At 43.6% G+C, this 21606-nt stretch overlaps 1 protein-coding gene across 1 annotated transcript; it reads left to right on the top strand.

Moving 5' to 3' along the window:
* Positions 1–7008: 7008 nt before the first annotated feature.
* On the top strand, positions 7009–20889 carry LOC121579082 (katanin p80 WD40 repeat-containing subunit B1-like). Its single transcript, XM_041893365.2, has 20 exons — positions 7009–7437; positions 7942–8072; positions 8191–8321; positions 8498–8615; positions 8761–8861; positions 8962–9003; positions 11347–11430; positions 12087–12202; positions 12377–12448; positions 12579–12729; positions 12969–13153; positions 13526–13668; positions 13817–13864; positions 14180–14247; positions 14387–14635; positions 16463–16612; positions 18501–18577; positions 18725–18799; positions 18883–18999; positions 19297–20889. The coding sequence occupies exons 2-20, from the start codon at positions 8033–8035 to the stop codon at positions 19430–19432; spliced, it is 2103 nt and encodes a 700-aa protein (XP_041749299.2). The 5' UTR covers positions 7009–7437; positions 7942–8032; the 3' UTR covers positions 19433–20889.
* The last annotated feature ends 717 nt before the right edge of the window (positions 20890–21606 follow it).

Genomic DNA, 21606 nt, shown 5'->3' on the forward strand with positions numbered 1-21606 from the left:
CACGTGTATGGCTTCGTGTGTGCAAGCGGTTTGCTGATGTCAACGTTGTGAACAGAGTGCCCCATGGTGGCGGTGGGGTTATGGTATGGGCAGGCATAAGCTACAGACAATGAACACAATTGCATTTTATCGATGGCAATTTGAATGCATAGAGATACCGTGACGAGATCCTGAGGCCCATTGTCATGCCATTCATCCACTGCCATCACCTCATGTTTCAGTATGATAATGCACAGGCCTATTTCGCAAGGATCTGTACACAATTTCTGGAAGCTGAAAATGTCCCAGTTCTTCCATGGCCTGCATACTCACGACATGTCACCCATTTAGCATATTTGGGATGCTCTGGATCGACGTGTACAATGGCGTGTTCCAGTTTCCGCCAATATCCAGCAACTTTGCACAGCCATTGAAGAGGAGTGGGACAACATTCCACAGGCCACTATCAACAGCCTGATCAACTCTATGCGAAGTTGATGTGTCGCGATGCATGAGGCAAATGGTGGTCACACCAGATACTGACTAGTTTTCTGATCCACGCCCCTACTTTTTTTTTTTTTAAGGTATTTGTGAACAACAGATGCATATCTGTATTCCCAGTCATGTGGAATCCATAGATTGGGCCTAATGATTTCCTCATATGAACTGCAACTCAGTAAAATCTTTGAAATTGTTGCATGTTGCGTTTATATTTTTGTTCAGTATAAATGGCGCATTGTCTAAATCCGCGATCAGATTGTATCTCGGCCCTAATCATCGTTATAGCTCCCATCATTCATAATGCTGAAAAATGATTTGATTACAAAAAATAACAATCCTCAGATTCTCAAGTATCATATACATACATTTAACATTTCAAGTGCATTTCTTCACAACATAAATAAGCAATAGGAAATATACAGTGCCTTCAGAAAGTATTCAGACCTTTTGACTTTTTCCATGTTTTTGTTGTTACAGCCTGAATTTAAAGTTTATTAAATTGAGATGTTGTCACTGTCCTACACATGATACCCCACCCATAATGTCAAAGTGGAATTATGTTTTTTGAAATTTTTACAAATTAATAAAAAAAATATTGAGTTAAGTATTCAAGCCCTTTGTTATGGCAAGCATAAATCATTTTAAGTCATAAGTTGCATGGACTCATTCTGTGTACAATAATAGTGTTTAACATGATTTTAGAATGACTACCTTGCATCTCTACCTCACACATACAATTATATGTAAGGTCCCCCAGTCAAGCAGTGAATTTCACACACAGATTAAACCACAAAGACCAGGGAGGTTTTCCAATGCCTCGCAAAGAAGGGCGGCTATTGGTAGATGGGCAAATGTATTAGTGTTTTTTTTTAAGCAGACATTGAATATCCCTATGAGCATGGTGAAGATATTAATTACACTTTGGATGGTGTATGAATACACCCAAAGATACAGGCGTCCTTCCTAGCTCAGTTGCCGGAGAGGAAGGAAACCACTCAGGGATTTCATCATGGGGCCAAGAGTGACTTTAAAACAGTTACAGAGTTTAATGGCTGTTATAGGAGAAAATGGATGATGGATCAACAATATTGTAGTTACTCCACAATACTAACCTAATTGACTGAGTGAAAAGAAGGAAGCCTGTACAGAATAACAAATATTCCAAAACATGCATCCTGTTTGCAACAAGGCACTAAAGTAATAATGCAAAAAATGTGGCAGCGCAATTAAGTTTTTGTCCTAAATAAATTAAATGTGTTACGTTTGGGAATGGAATGTCGCTAAGCACAGGGAAAATCCTAGAGGAAAACCTGGTTCAGTGTGCTTTCTACCAGACACTGGGAGATGAATTCACCTTTCAGCAGGATAATAACCTAAAACACGAGGCCAATTCTACACTGGAGTAGTTTACCAAGAAGACCGTGAATGTTCCTGAGTGGCCGAGTTAGTTTTGACTTAAATCTACTTGAAAATCTATGGCAGTATCTGGAAATGGTTGTTGAATGTCCAGCAATTATCAACAACCAATTTGACAGAGCTTGATGAATTTTTAAAAGAACAATGGGCAAATGTTGCGTAATCCAGGTGTGGAAAGCTCTTAGAGACTTACCCAGAAATACTCACAGCTGTAATCGCTGCCAAAGGTGCTTCTACAAAGTATTGATCCAGGGGCATGAATACTTATGTAAATTAGATATTTCTGTATTTCATTTTCAAAAATGTCTAAAAATATGTTTTCAAATCAAATTTTATTGGCCACATGCGCTGAATACAACAGGTGCAGACATTACAGTGAAATGCTTACTTACAGCCCTTAACCAACAGTGCATTTAGTTTTTTATAAAAAAGTAAAATAAAACAACAAAAAAGTGTTGAGAAAAAAAGAGCAGAAGTAAAATAAAATAACAGTAGGGAGGCTATATACAGTGGGGAAAAAAAGTATTTAGTCAGCCACCAATTGTGTAAGTTCTCCCACTTAAAAAGATGAGAGAGGCCTGTAATTTTCATCATAGGTACACGTCAACTATGACAGACAAAATGAGAAAAAAAAATCCAGAAAATCACATTGTAGGATTTTTAATGAATTTATTTGCAAATTATGGTGGAAAATAAGTATTTGGTCAATAACAAAAGTTTCTCAATACTTAGTTATATACCCTTTGTTGGCAATGACACAGGTCAAACGTTTTCTGTAAGTCTTCACAAGGTTTTCACACACTGTTGCTGGTATTTTGGCCCATTCCTCCATGCAGCTCTCCTCTAGAGCAGTGATGTTTTGGGGCTGTCGCTGGGCAACACGGACTTTCAACTCCCTCCAAAGATTTTCTATGGGGTTGAGATCTGGAGACTGGCTAGGCCACTCTAGGACCTTGAAATGCTTCTTACGAAGCCACTCCTTCGTTGCCCGGGCGGTGTGTTTGGGATCATTGTCATGCTGAAAGACCCAGCCACGTTTCATCTTCAATGCCCTTGCTGATGGAAGGAGGTTTTCACTCAAAATCTCACGATACATGGCCCCATTCATTCTTTCCTTTACACGGATCAGTCGTCCTGGTCCCTTTGTAGAAAAACAGCCCCAAAGCATGATGTTTCCACCTGCATGCTTCACAGTAGGTATGGTGTTCTTTGGATGCAACTCAGCATTCTTTGTCCTCCAAACACGACGAGTTGAGTTTTTACCAAAAAGTTATATTTTGGTTTCATCTGACCATATGACATTCTCCCAATCCTCTTCTGGATCATCCAAATGCACTCTAGCAAACTTCAGACGGGCCTGGACATGTACTGGCTTAAGCAGGGGGACATGTCTGGCACTGCAGGATTTGAGTCCCTGGCGGCGTAGTGTGTTACTGATGGTAGGCTTTGTTACTTTGGTCCCAGCTCTCTGCAGGTCATTCACTAGGTCCCCCCGTGTGGTTCTGGGATTTTTGCTCACCGTTCTTGTGATCATTTTGACCCCACGGGGTGAGATCTTGCGTGGAGCCCCAGATCGAGGGAGATTATCAGTGGTCTTGTATGTCTTCCATTTCCTAATAATTGCTCCCACAGTTTATCTTCAAACCAAGCTGCTTACCTATTCCAGATTCAGTCTTCCCAGCCTGGTGCAGGTCTACAATTTTGTTTCTGGTGTCCTTTGACAGCTCTTTGGTCTTGGCCATAGTGGAGTTTGGAGTGTGACTGTTTGAGGTTGTGGACAGGTGTCTTTTATACTGATAACAAGTTCAAACAGGTGCCATTAATACAGGTAACGAGCGGAGGACAGAGGAGCCTCTTAAAAAAGATTTTACAGGTCTGTGAGAGCCTGAAATCTTGCTTGTTTGTAGGTGACCAAATACTTATTTTCCACCATAATTTGCAAATAAATTCATAAAAAATCCTACAATGTGATTTTCTGGATTTTTTTTTCTCAATTTGTCTGTCATAGTTGACATGTACATATGATGAAAATTACAGGCCTCTCTCATCTTTTTAAGTGGGAGAACTTGCACAATTGGTGGCTGACTAAATACTTTTTTCCCCCACTGTATACAGGGGGGTACCGGTGCAGAGTCAATGTGCGGGGGCACTGGCTAGTTGAAGTAATATGTACATGTGGGTAGAGTTAAAGTGACTATGCATAAATAATTAACAGAGTAGCAGCAGCGTAAAAATATGTGGTGGGGGGGCAGTGCAAATAGTCTGGGTAGCCATGATTAGCTGTTCAGGAGTCTTATGGCCTGGGGGTAGAAGCTGTTGACAAGTCTTTTGGACCTAGGCTTTGTAATTATGGGGTATTGTGTGTAGATGGATGAGGGGGAACATATATATTTATTCCATTTTGAATTCAGGCTGTAACACAACAGATGTGGAATAAGTCAAGAGGTATGAATACTTTCTAAAGTCACTTTAGTAGTATACCATCTTGGTGTGAAATCAGTCGTTTGTTCTGTTTCTTTCTCCATATCTCCCAACCGAATGACCCAGGCTGTGTCATCACTCCCTTTTGCGGATGTGATCGAACTGTCGCCTCAGATCCGCAAAGGGGAGTGATGGAGGGTAGATTGTAGAAAACAGCTTCCTGTAGCTAATGCATCCCCAGTGAGTTATTGCCTGAATTCCCCACTGTGTCATTGACAAGCATAGACAAGGTGCTAGGAATGGGACTAAGACCTATGACTGCTGCTCTGGCTTTGCCAAAATCATCTTTGAATAATACACAAATGAAATGGAAGTATATATTGATGCACTGGTAGTTAGTTGGCAGCAATTTGTGTGATCAATATGCCTATACAATGTAAGCATGTCAAAGCAGGGGTAACATGGTCGTTGATCGCTTCAGAAATGTCTGCATTTTTACTATCAGTCAACAACTATGTAAGCCTATATACTGTTGCTACAAAGTCCTAATGTACATATGATTAAATTGATTTCAGTATGAAAACAATAACCTGTCTTAGGTCTCATTTTATGTCCGTTTTTTCTTAATGATTTAACAAGTACAACTAGATTTGATCTGTTATTTCATTGTAGAGAGCAAACATCTGTGTCCAAAAGTCGAAGTATTGTTTGTGTTTTCAATAAATGTATATTAAAGTATCCTTTTCATAATTTAGAATCAGAAAAAAGTATTGTAAAACTGATAACGTTCAAGTAAAAAACAAATCGGGGGACTTTTATTTGGAAAATGATCGGTATGGTCACGTGACCTTAAAGGCCGTTGCTACATCCATTTTTGGACTCTTAAATGAATAATATGTACCCATTAATTCTTGAAGAATATAACTTATAAATGCCCCATGAGCTTAATTCAACTGCCGTACCACAGAACCCAAAATATAAGCTTGTTTAACTCCAAAGCAATTGTAAAGGAACATTATATAGCCTCAACACATGGTTAAAACTAGAATGTTGATATCATGTATGGTAAGTCCTTGCATCCTTAGCACTGTCTATGAATTTGAGAGTGGTTACATTTCTCCAGCCCCATCCCTCAGCTTTTTACGATACCGAAGTTGCATTTTTGTAGCAGGTTAGGATAATTAACGTAGCAGGTTAGGAGGCTGATGTTAAGGTCAGGAATAGGGTTAGGGTTTGCGAAAATCACTTTGAAAACGATGTCGCGGGTGTTTGGGCTACTTCTAAATTGCACCGCGACCGTCATGGAATTTTTCTTTAAAATATTTCACTGTGACCTGCTTGCTGATGACTATCAGCTAGTGAGGAAGCCTGTTGCTGAGTGAGCGGTGGGCGGGCCTGAGGGGTGTGTGTATGTTGAGACTGAGCGCTACAGCTGAGTCACGTGAGTTAGAGGAGACAGTCATGACAACGTTTTACCAGTTGTTGGTAGGCTATTTAGATTGTAATTATGGAGACATATATTTCCAACCCTCTTTCCATAAAACATATTAACGCACTAGAACTGATGCGCATCAAGAAATAAGGCGATAATGCACAGAAAAACGACTTGGCGCTCTAAAGCGCATTATATGAATTCGCTTGGAGGTGGTTTAAACTGCATTCTAATGTCGACTTTGCTTATGGAAAACCAAATCAAGCGAAGGATTTTACGAATCCTCAGTTATTGGGTCTGCAGCGCTGCGCGGGTGGATATTTTAAATGGAAGTTATGGAACTCCCTGGCGTGCTTCCGATATGGGGAACAGGCCACAATGAAGCTGACATTGAATGTGGAGAGTGATACATCCTGGAGCGCAACTTTCACTGGGGACAGGGGACATGTCCCCCCCACATTCTGAAATTGCATTTTTGTACCCCCCCCACACACAGTTTTATCATTGGAATGTGACACAAAACGAGGCAACTGTGTGCTTTAGGGCCATGCGGACGCCTCCAAGCTGTCGGGTAGGCTGTTTGGAGTGTTTATCTGACTGGAGAAAAAATTATTAATAAAAAATAAAAAAATGATGCCCCCCCCACTTCTAAAACCAAAGTTGCGCCCCTGGATACATCTGTCGGCCGTTAAGTAGCCTATTAATTTCTGTGCAGGCGACTGTAGCCTACCATTTGAAACAATAAATATGTTGAAATGATGATATCACTGGAGTCATTGCAAATCAATTTTTGCCACTTGTGTAGCCTACCTGGAGCTGGCAAACGTATTTAATAAATAGCCTACAACTTCAGTTTATTGTTGTTGTAGACCTCAGTTTATTGTTGTTGTAGACCAATATAGCTAGATATATTCCATTATATCTAGCTACCCAAACCATGGTAAAGTTGAATTACAGTCATAAACCCAGATTTTAGTAGGCCTAGCCAATGCCTATTGAAATGACAAGTCAATCTTGCAAATTGGCCATTTATAATGGTTTGTAGTCAGGCATACAATAATGGCACAATTGCCAGAAAATAGCCTAACGTTCTTTTGAAGGTTGTCCAAGTGTTTCTTGCACAGAGATTTTGAGATCCTCTGTCCAACTTTCATCCCTCAAACATATTTACAATGAAACGAGTTAATTCGACATCCATGATCTGGCGAGTTTAAAATAAGGGCGATTATCATTTCTCGTGCAATGGAAAACCGATTTTTTCTTCTTTCAGCCTTACAAGTTACGTCGATATTCTTGCTTAATTTGCTCGATAACGTTATGAGGAAAGGGTTTATTGGCTAAATGTGGCAACTCTTCTCTTGCGGCTGAAAAATTGGGCTAGTTTCAGTCTTTGTGTGCGGGTTTTAGTAGTCGTTGCTGACATTCTTGCTAGACCTGGCAACCCTGAGTGTGTCCCCTGAACTTCAGCCATCCGGAAGTGAATAAATGATCTCATCGCAAGCCCAGTTGCTAAGCTGCAAGTGTAGACTGTGGTCGCAAGCAACATGAAATCAACAACAAGGATTGAAGGAGCAAGACAGAATCAGATTAGTACTTGTTATTAGCTAGCTATTGATTCCGGCCTTAACCATTCTCTTTTCACCAATCATAGCTAGAGATATTCTACTGGCAATTAGCTTAAAATGCAGGTATGTTCTGTATTATATTTTGCCCTGCCCAGGAGAAGCAATCTAATTAGCTAGCTAATTGAGCTGTTGTTAACGTTATAAAGTTATGCTAGTAACTAACTAATAAAGTTCAACCAAACTGTTTAACCATCGAAATGGCGTTTACTAGCTAGCTTGCTAACAGTTATTAGAATTTGCATGACTTTGCATTTGCCTAAATTGCAGCCCGAAATGAATTGGTACTTTGTTTTGTTTAAGCTAGCTAACAGTACATAGCCAGCTAGCTAACTAAGTTAACTAAGCCTGCTAACTAGCTAGCGAACCAGCTAGCTAACGCCAACAGCGTAGATTCGACTATCTAGCTCGTAATAATTAGCTGGTTTAAATAGTTTCTATTTTGTTTGCATCCTCCCTCAGGTCCAATAGCGGAGAAGTTGACATTTTATCTGTCTCTTCTGCCACCGTCAACAATTTCTCATACACATTATTTTCCCCTTTGCTTCTTGTTCATTCATTGGAGAGAAGCTAAAAGTCTCATCATACAGTCAACACACCTGAAGCAGCTAGCTCTGTGTGAATAATAACACTGTTGAGTGTTGGACGCCCAAGAATCACCATGGCTGTGGCCAACACCACCAAAACATCATGGAGATTACGTGAGTAGAGTCTCCATTTCACTCACCCTTTCAAGACCCAAATTCAAGCCCCTAATCTTATTGGTTTCATGGACCAAGAGATTAATCCTGGTGTGTTGTGCATCATTTTCTGTTCCAGAGGAGATTGTAGCCCACTCCAGTAATGTGGCGTGTCTGGCCCTGGGGAAGAACTCAGGCCGTCTGCTAGCCACTGGGGGAGAGGACTGCCGAGTCAACATCTGGGCAGTCAGCAAACCCAACTGCATCATGGTACAGACTAGTCAGACCTTTAGGGAAGAAGTGTGTGTGTACAGTTTGATCTCTGCTTATTTCTGGTGGATGCTGCCTGTCACTAAAACATGTATTTCCACCTCTCTCTCTCACCTTCTCATCCCCTCTCCCTTTCTCTTCTCCTCTCCCGTTTGCTTTCCCTGTCTCTCTCACAGAGTCTGACAGGCCATAATAACCCAGTGGAGTGTGTAAAGTTTAATAACTCTGAGGAGCAGGTGGTGGCTGGCTCACAGTCTGGATCACTGCGCGTATGGGACCTGGAGGCTGCAAAGAGTGAGACTGCATTTCTCCTATATTGTGTGTGTATGGGGAGGTTAGGCGTGTGGGATGTGGAGATGTATTTCTACTAGAGTCAACTAGACCTAGGCTACCAGTTGTTCTGAGAATGCCATAACAATGTTTTGCTATTTTATCCCAGTCCTAAGAACTTTAATGGGACACAAGGCCAATATCTGCAGCTTGGACTTCCACCCGTTTGGGGAATACCTGGCATCAGGCTCCATGGACACCAACATCAAGGTGTGTATGTGTGCTGCATGAGTGAGTGTTGTTAAGAACTCTACTATGTATGTGGATTGTTATGTGATATCTGTGTTTAAACAGACTTTTTCTCTTTCAGCTGTGGGATGTACGGAGAAAGGGCTGTGTGTTCAGGTACAAGGTAAGACTTGCACCCGTGTGTAATTCATACCCAACTGAAGACCACCAAGGTTAATTATTGGCTAAAGCCTTTTTGTGGTTAGAAAGCGCTGTATATTATTGACCCAGCCCCCTTAGTTTGGCAGGGATCCTGTTTAAAGGAGCAGCTTTTGTCTCTCTGGCCCGTCCCTCCCAGCCTCCCCTCTTACCGACCTTCTCACTCTCTGTTAGCGGCCTGCTGTCTGGTCAGTGGCTGATTATCTTGTTAGCCGTGGGAGTGGGTCTGCTAATCAGCACCAATGCTGTGTGTTTATGTCTGGCAGTAGGACTAAGCCAGGGATTACAGTGAGACGGCAAACACTGACTTGTCTGCCATGGCCTGGGGAGGAGGGGCTGGGGACAGACTACAAAGGGAAGCACAGCCGCGAGCTGCCCAGTGACACAAGCCTACCAGACGAGCTAAACCACTTCTATGCTCGCTTCGAGGCAAGCAACACTGAGGCATGCATGAGAGCACCAGCTGTTCCGGATGACTGTGTGATCACGCTCTCCGTGGCCGATGTGAGTAAGACTTTTAAGCAGGTCAACATTCACAAGGCCGCAGGGCCAGACGGATTACCAGGACGTGTACTCCGAGCATGTGCTGACCAACTGGCAAGTGTCTTCACTGACATTTTCAACATGTCCCTGACTGAGTCTGTAATACCAACATGTTTCAAGCAGACCACCATAGTCCCCGTGCCCAAGAACTCTAAGATAACCTGCCTAAATGACTACCGACCCGTAGCACTGACGTCTGTAGCCATGAAGTGCTTTGAAAGACTGGTCATGGCTCACATCAACAGCATACTCCCAGAAACCCTAGACCCACTCCAATTTGCATACCGCCCCAACAGATCCACAGATGATGCAATCTCTATCGCACTCCACACTGCCCTTTCCCACCTGGACAAGAGGAACACCTACGTGAGAATGCTATTCATTGACTACAGCTCAGCATTCAACACCATAGTGCCCTCTAAGCTCATCACTAAGCTAAGGATCCTGGGACTAAACACCTCCCTCTGCAACTGGATCCTGGACTTCCTGACGGGCCGCCCCCAGGTGGTAAGGGTAGGTAACAACACATCTGCCACACTGATCCTCAACACGGGGGCCCCTCAGGGGTGCGTGCTCAGTCCCCCTCCTGTACTCTCTGTTCACCCATGACTGCATGGCCAGGCACGACTCCAACACCATCATTAAGTTTGCCGACGACACAACAGTGGTAGGCCTGATCACCGACAACGATGAGACAGCCTATAGGGAGGAGGTCAGAGATCTGGCCGTGTGGTGCCAGGACAACAACCTCTCCCTCAACGTGACCAAGACAAAGGAGATGATTGTGGACTACAGGAAAAAAAAGAGGACTGAGCACGCCCCCCATTCTCATCGACGGGGCTGTAGTGGAACAGGTTGAGAGCTTCAAGTTCCTTGGTGTCCACATCACCAACGAACTATCATGGTCCAAACACACCAAGACAGTTGTGAAGAGGGCACGACAAAGCCTATTCCCCCTCAGGAGACTAAAAAGATTTGGCATGGGTCCTCAGATCCTCAAAAAATTCTACAGCTGCACCATCGAGAGCATCCTGACTGGTTGCATCACCGCCTGGTATGGCAACTGCTTGGCCTCTGACCGCAAGGCACTACAGAGGGTAGTGCGTACGGCCCAGTACATCACTGGGGCAAAGCTCCCTGCCATCCAGGACCTCTATACCAGGCGGTGTCAGAGGAAGGCCCTCAAAATTGTCAAAGACTCCAGCCACCCTAGTCATAGACTGTTCTCTCTGCTACCGCACGGCAAGCGGTACCGGAGTGCCAAGTCTAGGTCCAAAAGACTTCTCAACAGCTTCTACCCCCAAGCCATAAGACTCCTGAACAGCTAATCATGGCTACCCGGACTATTTGCACTGCCCCCCCACCCCATCTTTACGCTGCTGCTACTCTGTTAAGTATTTATGCATAGTCACTTTAACTCTACCCACATGTACATATTACCTCAACTACCTCAACTAGCCGGTGCCCCCGCACATTGACTCTGCAACGGTACCCCCCCTGTATATATAGCCTCCCTACTGTCACTTTATTTTACTTCTGCTCTTTTTTTCTCAACACTTTTTTTGTTGTTGTTTATTCTTACTTTTTTTGTTTAAAATAAATGCACTGTTGGTTAAGGGCTGTAAGTAAGCATTTCACTGCAATGTCTGCACCTGTTGTATTCGGCGCATGTGACCAATAAAATTTGATTTGATTTGTCTGGATAGGAGTAGGGGGGCTGTGTGTGTTTATCAATTTCATATGCAATCTGTGTGTGTTTGTGCAGGGTCACACTCAGGCAGTAAGGTGCCTGGCTTTCAGTCCAGATGGGAAATGGTTGGCCTCTGCTAGTGATGACAGCACCATCAAGGTATGAACCCACCTACACATTGTCAGAAGCTTGCTTTCACATGTTTCTCATCTCACATGACTGTGGTCAGTTTGTGAAGTAGGGCGCTCCAACTTTGTTCCTGGAAAGCTACTGTCCTGTAGGTTTTCACTCTAACCCTAATCTAGCGCATCTGATTCTAATAATTAGCTGGTTGATAAACTGAATCAGGTTAGTTACAACTGGGTCTGGAGCGAAAACCTACAGGAGGGTAGCTCTCCAAGAACAGGGTTGCAGAGCCCTATTGTAAACTCTCAACCTTATGTTCAGAGGGGTTCACTACAAAGCACGATTAATGTGTTAGCCAGCTAACTTGCTTAAATATTCTGAAATAACTTTTTTGAAAAATAAGCTTGAAATGGGCATGGCCTAATTGATTCAACAACCAAAAACACATATCTAAGTTTAACTTTCTTAATGAACCAGAAAATCAGTAGTTATTTCTGGTTGGTTATCAAAGTCAGCTGGCTAACTCATTGATCCTGCTTTGTAGTATATCCCTCTGCATAGAAGTTCTCCTTCTATAGGCACAGATCTGGGATCAGCTTACCTGATTCTTAAGGGCAACATCATAATATTCCTAGCTGTGCCAGTCAGGAACTCATATTGCCCTCTGACCTTTGACCTGTGTGTCCTAGCTGTGGGACCTGACTGCAGGGAAGATGATCACAGAGTTTACAGCACACACCGCAGCCATCAACATCATCCAGTTCCACCCCAACGAGTATCTGCTAGCGTCAGGCAGCTCTGACAGGTATGGTATCCACACACACACTCGGGGGTGAAATATGGTAAATAAATACATATGAGGTAACTGTACTTACGAAGGCTTCAACTCTATTACTAAAGCGGAATGCCTTCAGGATGGCTGTGTTTTCCACTGGCTTCATCACAGCTCTATCTGTGTGTGTACGTCTGTTCCCTACAGGACCATCAAACTGTGGGATCTGGAAAAGTTCAAGATGATTGGCTCTTCAGAGGGAGAGATGGGACCAGTCAGGTAAGGGCTACCTTCACTAAGTGTAGTTGGTGGGACGCCACGATATTAGAAGTTCAGATGCAACTAACACTCTATACTGTACATAAACTATCCCTACATCCTTTTTCCTCTCCCCCATTTCTCTCTCCAGGTGTCTGGCCTTTAACCTGGATGGCTGCTGTCTGTACAGTGGAGCTGTGGACTCTCTGCGTATCTATGGCTGGGAGCCCGACCGCTGCTTTGACGTGGTGCCAGTGGGCTGGGGCAAGGTGGCAGACCTGGCTATCTGCAACCACCAGCTGGTGTGTGAGCATGACATTTACTTTTTAAATGTTTTACATTTGAGTAATTTAGCAGACACTTATCCAGAACGACTTACAGTTAGTGTATTCATCTTAAGATGGCTAGGTGAGACAACCACATTTCAGTCATTGTAATTACAGTTAGTGTTTATTATAATTTTTTGTGGGGGTGGAGTTACTATTTTAATGTTACTATTACTGTGTTACATAGTAATACCAATGGATGCTCTCTCTCCAAGATTGGCGTGTCGTACAATCTGACGAATGTTTCATCCTACGTGGTGGATCTCACGCGGGTGAGGAAGTCTGGCTCTGTGATCCAAGGCGTAATCCAGGACGACCAGCCGCTCACAGAGCCCTCCCCGAAAGGATCCACGCTGCGACGCAACTACGACCGACCCCTGACCACCTGCAGCACACAGAGGTACTGCCCACTTCTAAATGCTATACCTACTTTCTATGGAGCGAATCCTAACCCTAACGTGAGATGGGCACACTTAACTCAGATTTAGCATTTAGCCCTATATGCTACAGAATCTGTTTCAACAAAATCACATATGAGCTGATTCAAATCATAGTGGTTCAAATCATGTGGTCCTCTGTAGCTGAGTTGGTAGAGAATGGCGCTTGCAATGCCAGGTGGCTTCCATTCCCGGGTCCACCCATATATAAAATGTATGCACGCTGCTAAATGGCATATGTTATAGCAAATACTGCATCAAAACAGCATCCATTGGTTTCCGTTGTATCAATAAGCAGACTATTTGATGTGTGGTTTTGGGGTGTGCTCTTCCAGGGTAAAGCAGAGTTCTGAGTCAGACCGGCGCAGTCCAGAGGGGGAGAGGAGGAGCCCCAGCAGTGAGGACGAGAAGGAGTCCTCCGCCGAGATCCGTAACCCTGAGGACTACAAGGAGATCTTCCAGCCAAAGAGCGCCATCTGTAGTCTCATATTACGTCTTACGTTTTATTGCTATCTATTCAGTGTTCACACTAACAGCAGAATGCATGTATTACTACATGAACATCTAGCAGTGTCTTAATCATGCTTGAATTTCATACTAAAAGTCTCCTTGTTTCCCCCTTCCAGCTCGCACCCCCCCAAAGAGTGAGCCATTCCCTGCGCCTTTAGAAGATGGTGAGTACCTTCTACCAAGCTGTTAGTATGAGCAGTATTACATGTGTTTGTGATAAAACTATCACATTGATCTGTTGTGTATGAGATGTTGCTGTCCGAAGTTTCATATTCAAGTTCTTTTTTTAGGTGTATTTTGTTATTCATGTATTATATAGAAGTACAGAATGGGAGACATGTAATGGAGATGGGTACAGAAAGGAAGGGCACAGACAGTCAGTCGAGCCGGGGCTCGAACCACCGTCGTCAAGGGGCATGTGGGGTCCGCTTTACCAGACTGCGCCACTCATATTCAAGTTCTCTCCCTCTTTTTCTCAGAGAGTTTTGTGGTGAGGGCTAACCAAGGGCTGGTGGAGCTCATGACTCCTATGACTGACAGACAGCAGGTTTGTGCTGTACTGTTGTATGTGTGACTCATTTGTGATTTTGTAATGCTTGAGTGTGTATGTGGGATTGTCTCTGTCAGTGTGTGAGTTTCTCTATGTAAATAAGTTAGATTTGTTTCTTGTGTGTGTGTCACTGCAGCCCGGCCTGTTGAAGAACCTTCCAGTGGCCTCGTCCACTCCGGTCCTGAGGGTGGAGCCTACCGTGGTCGCCACGGCGCCCCGTCCCATCCCCGTGGTAACCGCACGATCTCCGACCTCTAACCACCCCCCTGCACCCCACCCAGCCCCCCCACCGGTCGTTGCTATGGCGAAGGCCAAACCCCAGCCTAGCGTCATCCTCTCCACCAGGAATGAACCAATAGGACTCAACGTGGGTGATTTCCTGCCTGTGAGTGTGTATATACATGCATAACACACACACACAATCTTGTTTGTTTCATTTCCCATGGAGAAATTTCACTCAAAAGACACAATTTGTATGGTTAAAATCAAATGTATTTATAAATAATTAAAACATATTTTCTTATCTTAGTTCTAATACTACTAAAAAAATAAATAATATTCAACAGTCCATTCACAGTAGAGGCCCTCATTCTTCACTCACCCAAGTCTTTCTCTGCTCCTGCTGGCTCTCTGTGATGTCACTGATCAGTCTGCCTAGGGTTTCCCTCACACCCACACTGTATAAGTGAACCCTGCGCTCCACCTCCATGTGCCAGTTGGCCAGGCAGAGTTGCTCCAGCTCAGGCAGGTGCTGGCTGTGCTAGCGGATAATCGCTATGTTTCAGAGCTCGTACCTCCAGTACTGCTCGCACTCCCAGAAACTCAGGCTGGCCGCCTGCACAGGCTGAGGAGGGGTAAAATTTAAATAAAGTCATAAGTACATACAAAAATCTGATTTTTGATTTAATAAGATCCAGTATAGATGGTAAGGTACCTCTACCTACCATACTGTGTGAGGAGTGTACCCAGGAAGATGGTGATGCTCCTGTGTCATCCATGGTATAGACTGGTCAAATTGCTGTTGCCAGAAGCTGATTTCTGAGAAATCTATCAATCTTAGATAGCAGATGCTAGTCGCATGTGTTGTCTTTTGAATGTATAATTTATTTATTTATTTAAATAGGCAAGTCAATTAAGAACAAATTATTGGTTGCCACCAAAACTGAGTTGGCACCTAACAACCAAAGATTGCTATACATTCAATTGTGATATAAGATTCAAATGTATTTTTATGGTTTAGAATAGTCATGGAACTGTTTCAAATCAACACATTTGTTTGTGAGGTCATCAAATTAAAATGAAAGTGTTTTTGCCATCTAGAATCGTCATGGCAATGGAATTTAGTATATAAGTTAATGTTTTTATTACACTCATATAGCAGTCAATACAAACTGAAAACCATGAGCACACAATTTATTAATACAATACACATAGAAGTAGCTAAAGAACATACAAGTAAACAGAATCAGGAAGCCAGAATAATTACTGAAGCGAAGTCAGGAAGTCGGCATGGGAGCTGAAGCAGCTTCTTTTGGTAGCATCGAGCGGTGGGAGGCAGAATCACGGTCACGGGGATGGAGCAGCATGACGGTCACAGCCAGGGAGGAATAGTGGGTCAGGAGACGGGTCCGGAATGATTCAGGAGAGCACCTTGCCGTCCTCACAGCTATCCCGTAGCCTAGCCACTTGACTTTGTAGGTAGAAAGACCGCTAGCTAGCTACTTCTTCACTGCAAACATGTAGCACCCACCTGGATGATGCCCCGGCAGCTGCTGGCGGCGCCAGTAGATCAGAGTGGAATAATAGTCCTCCTATTATTAGCCTCTGACATCACCGAACACCTCTGCCATCTCCACTGTCTTTAACTTCGGACTTCTTCTCCACTACAAGCCCCATAAGATAAACTGGGTATAGAATGAAATGGAACACAAATAGTATTTTAATGCATATCTGATACTGATCAACATGTAAAATCAGCTCAACATTGAACCCCACCATAGTGGTACAGTTTAAATTCCCTCAGAAATGCTCCAATCACCCAGTTATGTTGTGGTACGCATCAAAAATTACAAAAACAAGATGGTCAGCTTTTTAAATATTTAACACGTGCACAGAAATGGAATTGACCCCTACCTTTATGTAGGTTTAGGTATGATTGAACAGGTGTGTGTATTTACCAGGTTATGTAAGTTTGTATCTCTCTCTGTCCTAGCCTGCTCGTAACAACCGGCCCAGTGTGCTGGGTGATGACGAGGCTCTGGCCCAGATCAGAAAGGGCCATGACACCATGTGTGTGATGCTCACCAGCCGACACAAGAACCTGGACACCATCAGAGCTGTGTGGGGCAGCGGGGACGTCAAGGTATGACGCTTAACAGACAACGCTAACACAACATTCACACACCGCTAACATTGCGCAACACCCCATGCTCAAGGTTCAGACAATGTTCATGCAATATTAACATCACTTGAAATAAATAATTACAGTGAGGGGAAAAAAGTATTTGATCCCCTGCTGATTTTGTACGTTTGCCCACTGACAAAGAAATGATCAGTCTATCATTTTAATGGTAGGTTTATTTGAACAGTAAGAGACAGAATAACAACAACAAAATCCAGAAAAACGCATGTCAAAAATGTTATAAATTGATTAGCATTTTAATGAGGGATATAAGTATTTGACCCCCTCTCAATCAGAAAGATTTCTGGCTCCCAGGTGTCTTTTATACAGGTAACGAGCTGAGATTAGGAGCACACTCTTAAAGGGAGTGCTCCTAATCTCAGTTTGTTACCTGTATAAAAGACACCTGTCCACAGAAGCAATCAATCAATCAGATTCCAAACTCTCCACCGTGGCCAAGACCAAAGAGCTCTCTAAGGATGTCAGGGACAAGATTGTAGACCTACACAAGGCTGGAATGGGCTACAAGACCATCGCCAAGCAGCTTGGTGAGAAGGTGACAACAGTTGGTGCGATTATTCGCAAATGGAAGAAACACAAAAGAACTGTCAATCTCCCTCGGCCTGGGGCTCCATGCAAGATCTCACCTCGTGGAGTTGCAATGATCATGAGAACGGTGAGGAATCAGCCCAGAACTACACGGCAGGATCTTGTCAATGATCTCAAGGCAGCTGGGACCATAGTCACCAAGAAAACAATTGGTACACACTACGCCGTGAAGTACTGAAATCCTGCAGCGCCCGCAAGGTCCCCCTGCTCAAGAAAGCACATATACAGGCCCGTCAGAAGTTTGCCAATGAACATCTGAATGATTCAGAGGAGAACTGGGTGAAAGTGTTGTGGTCAGATGAGACCAAAATCGAGTCTTTGGCATCAACTCAACTCGCCGTGTTTGGAGGAGGAGGAATGCTGCCTATGACCCCAAGAACACCATCCCCACCGTCAAACATGGAGGTGGAAACATTATGCTTTGGGGGTGTTTTTCTGCTAAGGGGACAGGATAACTTCACCGCATCAAAGGGACGATGGACGGGGCCATGTACCGTCAAATCTTGGGTGAGAACCTCCTTCCCTCAGCCAGGGCATTGAAAATGGGTCTTGGATGGGTATTCCAGCATGACAATGACCCAAAACACACGGCCAAGGCAACAAAGGAGTGGCTCAAGAAGAAGCACATTAAGGTCCTGGAGTGGCCTAGCCAGTCTCCAGACCTTAATCCCATAGAAAATCTGTGGAGGGAGCTGAAGGTTCGAGTTGCCAAACGTCAGGCTCGAAACCTTAATGACTTGGAGAAGATCTGCAAAGAGGAGTGGGACAAAATCCCTCCTGAGATGTGTGCAAACCTGGTGGCCAACTACAAGAAACGTCTGACCTCTGTGATTGCCAACAAGGGTTTTGCCACCAAGTACTAAGTCATGTTTTGCAGAGGGGTCAAATACTTATTTCCCTCATTGAAATGCAAATCAATGTATAACATTTTTGACATGCGTTCTTTCTGGATTTTGTTGTTATTCTGTCTCTCACTGTTCAAATAAACCTACCATTAAAATTACAGACTGATCATGTCTTTGTCAGTGGGCAAATGTACAAAATCAGCAGGGGATCAAATGCTTTTTTCCCTTACTGTACTTGACTTTCAATGTTAAACTCAGACATCCTTCAACTGACAGACAATCCGTTTTTGATTGATCAGCTGTTTGTGGCGTCAAGTATGGAGAGATGTTACTGGTTGCCTTTAGGTGTTTTTTGAGTGATTGAGTATTGTGTTTGGTTGCTGCTCTCTCTTCAGACCTCCTTGGACTCGGCTGTCTCGATGAAGGATCTCTCTATCGTCGTGGACATCCTCAACATCGTTAACCTCAAACCGTGAGTGGATGTTGAAACGCACGTCCACACACAAACGATTACAGATCTTATTTGGCTAAGGAGGCCACACGCATACTCTCACTGTCTCTCTTGGTGTTGGTATGAGTACCATGACTGTCCTCTTAAGTCATTTGACCTGTCCCCCAGGTCGCTATGGAAACTGGACCTGTGTACCGCTATCCTGCCCCAGATTGAAGAGCTGCTGCAAAGCAAGTATGAGAGGTGAGACAGCAGAGATGAGTGATAACAAATCTGTGTGTGTATTTTTATAAATGTGTATTAACCTTCTCTCTCCGTGTGGTCAGTTATATGCAGACGGGTTGCATGTCTCTGAAGCTGATCCTGAAGCGTTTCTGGCCTCTCATCTCAGACACCCTGACAGCGCCCCCCTCTGTCGGAGTGGATATAACACGGGAGGAACGGTGAGTTTCGGCCCCATTTAAATCCTACACTGGCTTGTACTTTTAACCATCTAACTGTAGTGTGTTAATGCAATGGTCACTAATCCTGGTCCTGGAGAGTTAAACTATGCAGCCCATCACTAAAGAATCATTGTTATTAAGGGTTCTAGCTCCGTATTCATCCAGTATTGCTTTGGATGGCCTTATTGCTTTAAGAAAGACTCAGATACATTTGGATAGAGTTCATACTCTGCCACAGTGAGACAGGCCATTTCCATTGCAGACTGTGATTAATGGTTTATTTGTGATTGAGCCCAGCCACCAGAAGTGCAAGGCATGCTACAAGCAGCTGAAGAACCTCAGCAACGTGGTGAAGAACAAGGCCGACCAGGTGGGTCGCCACGGCAGCGCCTTCAAAGAGCTGCAACTGCTCATGGCCCCACTGGACTACTGACAGTCGACTATGCAATTGGAGACATGCACAGATCCACAGACCCAAAATGGCTGAGCACTGTGCTGTGAGGACTCAAGTCCGACTGACTGATGGCTGCATTCTCTCATCTACCGGAGTGGTAAATCAGGGGACAATCACAGATTCACACTGCGTGTGGATGGACTGAAGCAGTGGACTCAGAGACTGAGCGGGATATGAGTCCTGTGTCCAGAAGGAGTCCATGTTAGAACTCATGGAGTAGCTGTGTGCTCAGGACGTAGCTCTCCTATTTAAACACTGGGCACTTATGATTCCTTAATCTGTGTGAGAGTATGTGTTTGTGTGAGAAATGATGTCCTCTGTGACCTTGACTTTCCCACCACAGATGAGGACACACACTTTTCATAATTCCTCCACGCACACAAACACCTATGGCACACAGACCTGACTAGGGCCGGGTTTCAATCCATTTGTGGGTTATAGGCATTGCCTTTAAAAGCTGCAATGTTCACACGGAGATCCTATTCACAGGAAAGGCTGCATATGTCGGCTCAATCGGAAATTGCCTATAACCTGCCATCGGATTGAAACCCAGCACGTGTTCAGGTGATTGAAGCGCTGATGGGTGTACGGTGTGATTTCTATTTAAATATTCTCTCAATCTTTTTCTACATTCTGTACCTGAGATGTCGACCCTAGATGCACTCTTTGAAAGTATTGTTAACACTAAAAGAACATGTTTTTCTAAAAAAAGTATTGTTTAAAAAGGAAGGAATCTAGCTTTAGGCATGTTTCTGGAGTTGATCAGCAACAAGACTTCCGGAATTGAAAGGAACAACGCTTGTTATGTGTGTAATTCCACTCCAACAGAGAGCAGCACTGTTCTAGCTGGTTGGGAAGGTACTGTTTGAAAGGTGCTAAATTAAACGAACAAGGCAGACTAGCCCATCCACCACTCCATAGTGTGAAATGTATAGGGCACAGGGTCATGTTTAAGGGGTCTTGTAGAATCAGTTGCAACCATAGTTATACGGTGATCACAACTTTGTATTGGTCCCATTGTGGCATCTGTGAGCACATGGGCAGCGCCATCTCCATTTTGAAGTAGTCCATTTTCTTCTGAGTTGGTAAAACTGAAAGGGTACATACAGTCACCTGGAATGTGTTTAAACAGGTGTCAAGGTTGTCGATTTACTGCCATCTGCAGTTATGGAACGTTTGCTCACGAGTATAATTCATTGGCTGATCCCTCCTGATGACCTGGATGGAATTGTGATCCTTACTTAACCCATAGGAAGTCCCACCCAGTTGATTACTTCAAAATGTTGAAAGGCCTCAATGGCACCAAAGATTATCTGGTCAATGTAATGGATACACTAGTGGCCGCTCTAACACATGAAACGTCTTAAACTGGAAGGCAGTCGGGAGGAGGCAAGATCAGGTGGGACCATTCTAGCCAATGAGAGGGCAGATACAGGCACAACGGCTTCCACAGTCAAAATTGGCTTTATCATAGTAATTCATGAAAACAAAAAATTGCTTTTTGTTTTTAATTTAAGGTTAGCTGTGTGGTTAAGGTTAGGTTTAAAATAAGAGAAATAGGCAGGGTTTATAACCAGGCACAACGCCGACTGTTGAAAAAATGTTTATTGCCGGGATGTCACGTGTCCCGAAACTACTATTTCGATCAAATAAGCCATTACATCTTTTTGTTAACCAAATTCGACTCCATACAAAAAAAATGCCACCTGCAAGAACTCAGTCCGGCTTTAAACTTCCTCTTCAAAGTTGTAATAGCAGAATACACAAGGTGCAATTTCGAAATTGGGTAGTGCATCATCAGTTCCTCTTTTCATGTTAGTCATTGCATACATTTACATTTTAGTAATTTAGCAGACACTCTTATCCAGAGTGATTTATAGGAGCGATTAAGGGCACCAACAGATTTCAGTCAGCTATGGGATTCGAACAAGCCACCTTTCAGTTACTGGCCCAACGCTCTTAACCGCTAGGCTACCTGCCACATACCTTAAAGAGCTATTGATAACTTATCAGATATGTCCAGATCAACTAGCCCATGTCAGCTAAAGTTTTTTTATTTAGGTTTTTTAGCCCATATAGTAAAATTTAATTGTCACTCAAACATCACATGAACACACCGACATGGCAAAATGTGTAGAATTGCAGGAAATAAG

This window comes from Coregonus clupeaformis, chromosome 3 (genome assembly GCF_020615455.1).
Source record: "Coregonus clupeaformis isolate EN_2021a chromosome 3, ASM2061545v1, whole genome shotgun sequence".
Classification (NCBI taxonomy): Eukaryota; Metazoa; Chordata; class Actinopteri; order Salmoniformes; family Salmonidae; genus Coregonus; species Coregonus clupeaformis.

Coding starts and splice junctions, on each gene's coding strand:
- LOC121579082 (XM_041893365.2), top strand. CDS start 8,033: ATGGCTGTGGCCAACACCACCAAAACATCATGGAGATTAC. Junction 8,322..8,497: donor GCAAACCCAACTGCATCATG/GTACAGACTAGT, acceptor TCTCTCTCACAG/AGTCTGACAGGCCATAATAA. Junction 18,800..18,882: donor CTGCAAAGCAAGTATGAGAG/GTGAGACAGCAG, acceptor CCGTGTGGTCAG/TTATATGCAGACGGGTTGCA.